Below are 9,395 nucleotides of genomic sequence, written 5' to 3' on the forward strand. Positions count from 1 at the left end.
TTATTTTATTTTATTTTTCTAAATTTTTTTATGGAATAAATTACTTTTTTCATGAAAAATAAGTCATATAATCCAACAGCTGTGATTACTCCACGACAGCAAGATGAAACTCCGTCGCGAAAAGCATTCATGACCCGTCTAATGCATCACGCCATTTTGACAATCATCTGTACGGACAAAATCATGGCATTTTCGTAAGTAAGACCAAACCCACGCCCTATTACATAACAAGCCACGGATGCCTTTGCTTTTTCCCCTCTATATAAACCCCCCCACACTTACTTTCAAACCGCTACCCCAGGAGAGAGAAAGAGAGAAAGAGGGAAAAAGAGAAGGGGCGTGTAAGAGAGCGACTGAAGAGAGGGTTTAGTTAAATTCTTCACGTAAATTCCTCGAATCTTCGTGAAAAATTTGTGCATTTCGTATTCGTCTTGATTGATTTTGAAGTTTTCAAATACAATTATTGTAATTTGATGTACTTTATTTAAATGAGTCGTTTAGGGTTTAATAAATCGGTGGTTTACCATGGGGAAGCTTGTTTGGGTGAATTGGATGTGATTCATACCGGTGATAAGAATTTCCAATTCCCAAACAACGAGATTAGGATTCATCATTTGTCTCAGGTCAGCGAACGATGTCCACCTCTTTCAGTTTTGTTAACAATCTCTTCGTTCTCAGTTCGTTGCAAGCTTGAATCATCATCCCCTGTTCGACAACCCCTGCTCATCGATCTTCACGCTACTTGCTTCTACGAGCTAAAGGTTGTAATCAATTCTCAATCATTTATGTACGTTTGATGTTCCTGTGTTGTTTAGTTCCTGATTTAGTAAATTTTTGTCTGTTTTTGGTTTATTACAGACAGCTGTGGTGGTGATTGGAGATGAAGAGATTCATTTGGTGGCAATGCCAAGCAAGCTAAAGAAATTTCCTTGTTTCTGGTGTTGTTTGGTTCCAGCTCAATTGTATAATGCTTGCTTAGGGATGTTGAACATGCGGTGTCTTGCCATTGTGTTTGATCTTGACGAGACACTTATTGTTGCAAATACGATGAAGTCTTTTGAGGATAGGATTGAGGTTTTGACTGGTTGGATTGGGCAGGAGTCTGATTCGATTCGGGTTTCTGGGATGACATCTGAGCTTAAAAGATTTGTGGAAGATCGAGCATTATTGAAGCAATACATTGAAAATAATTCTGTTACTGATAATGGCCAGACATATAATGTGAAACTGGAGGAAGTTCATATGAATGCTGCTGGAAATGAGCGTGTTGTTCGACCAGTTATAAGATTACCCGAAAAGAATATAGTCTTAACCCGGATTAATCCAGAGGTTAGAAGATTAATTGCTTCTATATATTCTCCATCTTATTTCCTGTTTAGAAGACTTAATTTTATTTCTGCAACATGTAAGTTGGAGAAACTGGAACGAATGATTCAGTTAATACATATGAATGATTTGTTTGCCTGTTTATTCCTGTGGACATATATCATTAGCAATGTTATTATTTCGTCCTTTACTTCTGGTCTTATTTATTGTTAGCTCTCTTGGGTGGGTAACTGATGCATTAGACTAGGCATGTGACTAATTGTATATTTCATTTTTTCGTCTTCTTGTGGGCTTCAACTCTACTGGTGCCTTATATATGTATGTATATATATGTATGTAGTATGCACAATTATTCATAACCTTTTGTGAAACAAAATTGTAATTTGTTTGCATGAACAGATACGTGACACGAGTGTGCTTGTGAGGTTAAGACCTGCATGGGAGGATTTAAGAAGCTATTTGATTGCAAAAGGGCGCAAAAGATTTGAAGTTTATGTATGCACAATGGCTGAAAGAGATTATGCATTGGAAATGTGGAGGTTGCTAGATCCAGAAGCCCACTTAATTGGCCCAAAACAACTATTAACCCGTGTTGTATGTGTCAAATCAGGCAAGCATCTTTCTTTCTTCACCATAACAAACATAAATCAACAATCTTTCTCCTTCATAATCACTAATAATCAAACATTCATATCACATTCTTATCATTGTATAGGTGCACGTAAGTCTTTACTTAATGTCTTCCAAGATCGCACCTGTCATCCAAGAATGGCTATGGTGATCGATGATAGGTTGAAAGTTTGGGATGATAAAGATCAACCTAGGGTTCATGTGGTACCTGCTTTCACTCCTTATTATGCTCCACAGGCAGAGGTGTTTGTAATTTCCAAAACTGCAAAATCTTGATTTCATCATTACTATTTGATTTCGGATATTATTATTAATAATCTTTTTTTATTTTTGATAGACAGCAAATGCTGTTCCTGTTCTTTGTGTTGCAAGAAATGTTGCATGCAATGTTAGAGGTGGTTTCTTTAAGTAAGATTGCTATTCAAAATTTTTAATCCCAAAACATCTGTTTTTTATACAGTTTTTTTATTAATTATTAATAACTTGTGTTTGTCAGAGAATTTGATGAGAATCTACTAAGGAGGCTTTCAGATCACTTCTATGAAGATGAAGTTTTAAATCTGCCACCTGTCCCAGATGTTTGTAACTATCTAATGTCAGAGGTAAGTAACTAAACTAAGATCCCTAATTCTTTATCGGTTTTATTATCTTGAATAATTCTTTTTTTTAAAAAAAAAAAAAATTGGTTTCAGGATGCTAGTTTTGTACCAAATGGCAATATAAATCCCCTAATGACAGAAGGAATCAATGGCCCTGAAGTTGCTCATAAACTTAATCAACAGGATGCAAGAAACGTTGCCACGTCAGCATCAAATGTTACCACGTCAGCATCAAATGTTGGTACTGGTGTGGAGTTAAAATCTGAAAAGCCACAACAGTCTGTTCCAGTTACAACCATCTACGGCCCACCATCTTTCAAATCAATGATACCTTCAGAAAGTATGCAGTCATAAGAAAATCTCTAGCTTCTATTCTTTTATAAAATTATTTATATAATTTAATAATTATATTTTCAGAACCTAGCTTACTGGGCCCCATCCAAGGACCTAGACCTGGTCATATTCCTATCTTTCATGGCACATCAAGTTCCTTTTCTCCAGGGTTTCAAGTTCCACCACTTGTATATGAACCAAAGAATGAAGAGGTACTCTTCATATTCACTAAATATTTTCATTTAAAAAATTTATGTCAATTAAATCTCTACTTTTTTTTTTCTTGCTATTTTCAGGTATTCCATGGTTATGGATTGCAAAAGAGGAATTTGCCACAAGTGGGTTTACTTTCAGGTATTTGAAGTTGTTTCTATTGTGATATTGTTAATTATTATATGTATAAAATATTGTTATACTAATTTTTTTTTGCACATGTGTTTTTCATTTGTGAAAGATACAGGCTTACTACAGAATCAAGCATCCTATAATAGCAAAAAAAATCTCCCTGATGGTGGAAATTCAAACTTTTTACCACCTTCTTTATCCATTGGAGTGCTGCAGGAAATTGGACAGAGATGTGGTTTTAAGGTATGCTAATCTTTTATTTTTTATTTTCTATTTTTATTTTTTTATTTGGTTGTTCATTGATGATCTGTTTATGTTGATTTATAGGTTGAATACAGATCCATTTTAAGCTCTAGCAAGGATTGGCAGTTTTCATATGAGGTGAGTTACACCATTGCAACCTTGTACCTTCCCACACAGTAACACTACATTCAAGGATTATAAAATTTAATGTTTGAAAATATATTATAATATTATATGGTATTGTACTAAATATATGTGAATTATGTAGGTGTTGTTGACAGGTGAGAAAGTAGGTGTTGGAATGGGTAAGACCAGAAAAGATGCACAACAACAAGCTGCCGAAAATGCCCTTCGCAGTTTGGCTGGTGAGAATTTATTATTTTTCTAATCTTAAAAAAAATGTTTTTTTTTTTTTTTTGAGATGAAAAGTTATGAAAGCTGTGTTGATGGTATTACAGATAAATATGTAGCGTACCTCATGTCACAATCGGAAACAGGAAACAAAGATTCCGATGACTCTGGAATGGAAAATGGATTCCTGTTTGAAACAACAGACTTTCCGGAATCAGATGAATCACTTGTCAAAGATGGATTGCCTATCGATGAGGTGGGAATCTATATGTTTGTTTTTATTTTTGACTTAATCTTAATCAGAAATGTAAGGAAGGATAAAATGGTCATTTCACAGGTTTCTGAAATGAGGCGGTCCTCCAATTTCACAGGCCAGCAACTCCAGAAGCCAGCCAACTCATCAAGGTAAGTGGTTAAAAATTTGAACGTATTTAACTTTGATTTTTCCCTCCAAAAATCACACTGATTTCATCATTTCATGTGCAAATGTTATATAATAGGTTAACAGAATCCACAAGTAAAAATTCAAAAGAAGAATTACCTCAAAATTCTCTAGATTCATCATCCTCACGAAACCAACAGCAGCAAAAGAAATGGAATAGAGTTGTGTGAATTGTGAAACAAAAAAATATACGAATATGGAATTATGGAAGGAAAACCAGAAATGACTTTTTTGACCCCATGATTTTGAGGGTCCCACAATGTAGAAAACAAACCAAGACCATGATGTTGGTATGTGGGACCCGGAAAGCCGTGTCAACAAATTGTAAAGGCGATTATGAATTATGATGATGATGATGAGGGTTAGGGTTTGTTTTGTCCCATGATCTCGATAGCAAAACTTGTAAGTATTATGGCATGGTCAGTTTTGATTCATCCCTTTGTTACTAGGGGAAAAGAAAAAAGGTAACATTTGGGCTTTTGGATTTGTAAATTACTTCTTGTTTCTGTATTTAGTATTTTAGGGTAGACAAGAATCTTGGATATTCACATTATAACTAAAACAAGTGGCATTATCTTTTTCTTTTTTCTATTAACTAAAACAAGTGGCATTTTGAGACATTCCATTGACATTCCCCAAATAAATTTGTAACTCTATTGGTTGACCATGGGTATGATTATAAAAGATTTGTTAATCCTTTCTTGTAGAAGATTAATAAGATAATCCCACAATTGTACACTAGAACTTAGATTAATGATAATTAACAAACCAATCATACATAAATATCAGAAGTGCTCTACATGTTTGAGAATAAAGTTTAAGATGGAAGTAGAAGACGACTCTAGTCCAAAACACCAAAGAAGTAAAACGTATGGTTGAAATTTTAAAAGCTCCAACTAAGAAATTGTTTATATGAAATGTTTAGACTTATTATGGTTTGGTATTGATAATGAGCTTTGAAGTGTTTAGACAGTAAGATTTCACAAGCTTTTATTGATTTAAATAAAAAGTTTCATAAGTTCATCTTTATTTTTATTTATTGGCTTATTTAATCAGGTTATGATAAGTTGTTTTCTAATTACATGTATAAGCACAAACTACAAGATGCTAATAAAATAAATTATCTACTTATGTTTTGATATGACAGCGGATAGACAATAAAAACATTTTTTTAGAAAACCATGTTTTGATATATATCGAATAAACTAATAAATATTTTTACTAAAAAAACATAAGTAGACACCCCTAACGTAGAATAGGGTAAATGCTATCTTGGTAGTGGAGCCATGTTATATATGTGTATTTGTGTAATTGGTTTATATTGTTCTTGATCCTCTTCGAACTTCGACATGATTAATTGTTTTAAGTTACCACATACAATTCAAGTTTAGTTTCAGGTATTCAGTTGTGTTGGTTATCTTGTTTTGTTATCGGGACCATCAACATTTTGTAAAAATCCCAACAAGCAGTATTAAAGCTTTGGATTTTTTTTGGACGACAGATCACCTGAAGTTGAAGTTGGTAGGATTCGAACCGGAGACATGCTCCATTTTGGAGAGTTTAATCTCAAGTGATCACCACTAAACTACCTTGACGTTGTGCTTTGGAATTTATTTGATCAACAATGTATTGGATTAAAAAGTCAATTCAATCGGTAATTCTTCCATTCAATCTCGTTCTGTTAAAGGTTCTTTATCATGCTTCATGTACATTGTTCTTGATATAAAAGCGGAATAAAGTCGATGATTTTAGCAAAGCGTAATGGAAGTTGAACATAATCTTGCAAAGGAATCGTGTCCACTAGGTTGTTACAATTTAATAAAGTTTCACTAAGATATTTCTAGAACTGTGTAACATGAAATGGAAGGATGGACACTTACCAATTTTCAACTCACAATAGACGAGCACGTGATCTCATAAATTAGCATAAAGACGCTTACAAGATGTACTTGGATCAAATTTTAAGAAGTATAGTGGAACACCCGCGTTTTTCACTAGATGATAGTTGTAGTAGTTGTGATTACAAACCCATGAGTATAAAGAACGTCAAAAACCGATGTTGTACGAAGAAATTATGATTTTTCAAAGTTTCGCCTTCGACATAGTATATCAGTATGTGCCATAAAATATGAAACGAAGATAGATTACTTTTTAGACAAAGTAATGTAAATAAGAATCGATTTCCTCATAAATATGAATCCGTAGATATGAAGAACGTAAAAAACGGAGCTTGTATCAAGAAATTATGAATTTTGCAAAGTCTTTTACAATGTAATCTTTACAAACTGTTAAAGTGAAAATAGATTACGAATTAATTGTTGAAATCTACATGAAAGTTGTAGTACTCAGAAATATGAATCCATGAATATAAAGAACGTTGAAAACGGATGTCATATGTGAAAGTTACGATTTTCGAAGATTGCAAGAAAATACCTGTGAAGGAGCGACGTGGCTCCACCCAGAAGGCGCCATATGGCGGAGCCGAAAACCCCTTTCCTTATCAGAATCAACGACACGTGGCACCATCAGGAATGATACACATCGCCACGACGTGATGTGCCTATCGAGAAAAACTATAAATAGACTCATTTGTTACATTTTTTTCACCCCATTTCCTCTCAACTTTTTCCTGCACCCTTAGACCCGACTTCCTGAGTTTTCAAGCATCTTAGAGAAGCGTTGCAGCGATGGAAGGTCCGACAAAAAAAATATTCAGTGTCGAAGTTCTGCCTGCGTCTTTCTGAACTTTTGCTAGGAAACACTGTAAGGTGAGTTGCACTTACTATGCCTTTAAGTGTAACTTATATTTATTTTCATTGTCATTATTATAAACATATAAATGATATTTATCTGTTATTCCAATTATAATACTAATTGATTTCCTTAAGGGAGTGGTGTCTAGGCAATATCTTAGTGAGGTGTTTTAAGTGGGTTTTCCAAACAGTATGTTCATATACCAAATAGATCCTACCTCCAATATGTAACGTTACAAATTTCAAACCAAAATTTCATTTAAAAATAAAATCATTTGTTCCAATTACAACTTCAAAGATCTAAATAAAACCATTTGATTCAAAACATAAAACAATAAACACAAAACTTAGTGAGTTTCCCAACATACCACATACCATACTTATCAGTAGAGAACGTGTGAATGCTATGGTCCTCCTACACTCTTACAATCACCCTTCATTGTAGTCCTCCTGCAATGTTAGTTGCTATGGTCCTCCCATAGTCTTCCGTACGGTTGCCATGGTCATTTCATACAAGTACCATGGTCCTCCCATAGTCTTTCATACAAATGTCATGGCCCTCCCATGGTCTTTCATGCAATGGATGTGATGGAATCGAGCCGTCTCCTTCCTTTAATATAAGAAAACCTGCAACATTTAATCATAAAACCATAATCACAAAGCTTAGTGAGTACCCCAAGATACCACATACCATACTTATCAGTAAAGAATGTGTGAATGCTATGGTCCTCTCACAGTCTTACAATCACCCTTCATTGTAGTACTACTGCAGTCTTAGTTGATATGGTCCTCCCATAGTCTTTTGTACGGTTGCCATGGTCCTCCTATGGTCTTTTCATACAAGTGTCATGGTCTTTCATACAAATGCCATGGCCTTTCCATGGTCTTTCATGCAATGGATGCGATGGAATCGAGCCACACCCTTCCTTTCATACAAGAAAACCTGCAACATTTAAACATAAAACCATAATCACAAAGCTTAGTGAGTTCTCCAAGATACCAGATACTATACTTATTAGGAAATAACGTGTAAATGCTATGGTCCTCCCACAGTCTTACAATCACCCGTCATTACAGTCCTCATGCAGTCTTAGTTTCTATGGTCCTCCCATAGTCTTCCATACGGTTGCCATACAAATGCCATGGTCCTCCCATGGTCTTTCATGCAAGAGTCACAAAGACAATCTAGCATCCTATATATTATAGTGAGAAGACTCACATGAGCTACTCAACAGAAGCTCAATAGCTATCTCAGCAACAGAACATCTAACCCAAGATACATAATTCCAAATCAAGATCATTCCTTAACTAAATACTAGATTCTACCAAAGTTTGACCAAAAATCAAACTGGTCAAAAAGTTAACGATCAAAGTCAACTCAACAGATCTCCAGGCTGTTGCCAACTGCTAGCCATGTCACGGCTGCCAAACGACAAACCCGCCGTGATGAGTCTCGCCACCACGTCGTGGGGCTTCCTTGTCCACGTCGTGGTTTCAGTTTGAAAGACTTTTCTTTATTAAGACCTTAAATCATACAGACCAAGGCTTATAACATCAAATCTGGTTCCTGGCAGCTTCATAATGGATAAAGTTTCCAATTTTATCCATAGGATAATCCACATAACCAAGATCTAGACTTTAAGTCTCAAAGGGACCAACAATGCATCTTTCTAAACTTAATTCGTTAAGTCTAAGTTTCTAACCTTCAGATATGAATCAACATGATGTCTAAATGGATAAAGTTTCCAACTTTTTTCCGAGGTTGAAATAGGTGTTGCCGATGTAGAAAATTAAGGTAAAAAAGTCGAAAAATCAAAAATTTTTCCACTACAGACAGAAAAAGTAAGTATTACCGGTGCCACACCGAGACACCTACTAGGTCCGCCCCTGGCGTCTAGTATGTCAGCCAACCTTTGTTCGATTCCTATTTAAGCCTTTGGATTATAAAATTTTGCATTCCATTTATATAATATTTTTATTTTATTTTTTAACTTATTTTTATGAGGCTTGTTTGCACAGAGCCTAAAATAAGTCAGGGCGGCCCTGACCATAGTTAAATGTAAAATATATTAATTATAAAAAATATTATTTATAATTAATATATATCACATTTAATTATAATAATATTCCTTATAAGTAATACTTCAATTAATACTTATTATATTTGTCTTCCGAACACATATTAAAAAAATATAACATTAATAAGTAAATATTTAAATCGTTATAACATAAATAAATAAATATTAAAAAGACACATGATATATATTTTAGAAAGGGATGGAATTATTTTAGAAAGTGACCCAGGAATATACTTCTCTATTTGCACGACTGTTTTGGCGACTGGAGTTCCTGATATCCTGCATTTGCCCATAC

The 9,395-nt window shown here is 34.5% G+C and overlaps 1 protein-coding gene across 2 annotated transcripts; it reads left to right on the forward strand.

Moving 5' to 3' along the window:
• The first annotated feature begins 281 nt into the window (after positions 1-281).
• On the forward strand, positions 282-4,850 carry LOC111891629 (RNA polymerase II C-terminal domain phosphatase-like 2). Of its 2 annotated transcripts, none has more exons than XM_023887690.3 (15): positions 282-761; positions 859-1,329; positions 1,726-1,936; positions 2,042-2,199; positions 2,294-2,364; positions 2,453-2,558; positions 2,649-2,895; positions 2,973-3,100; positions 3,185-3,242; positions 3,343-3,476; positions 3,561-3,614; positions 3,745-3,841; positions 3,935-4,083; positions 4,165-4,232; positions 4,328-4,850. In XM_023887690.3, exons 1-15 carry the CDS (start codon positions 489-491, stop codon positions 4,437-4,439), a joined length of 2,337 nt encoding a protein of 778 aa, XP_023743458.1. In that variant the 5' UTR covers positions 282-488; the 3' UTR covers positions 4,440-4,850. The 2 variants fall into 2 exon arrangements, with proteins under 2 accessions (XP_023743458.1, XP_023743459.1); XM_023887691.3 differs by having other exon boundaries at positions 3,349-3,476.
• The last annotated feature ends 4,545 nt before the right edge of the window (positions 4,851-9,395 follow it).

Source organism: Lactuca sativa, chromosome 9 (assembly GCF_002870075.4).
Source record: "Lactuca sativa cultivar Salinas chromosome 9, Lsat_Salinas_v11, whole genome shotgun sequence".
NCBI lineage: Eukaryota > Viridiplantae > Streptophyta > Magnoliopsida > Asterales > Asteraceae > Lactuca > Lactuca sativa.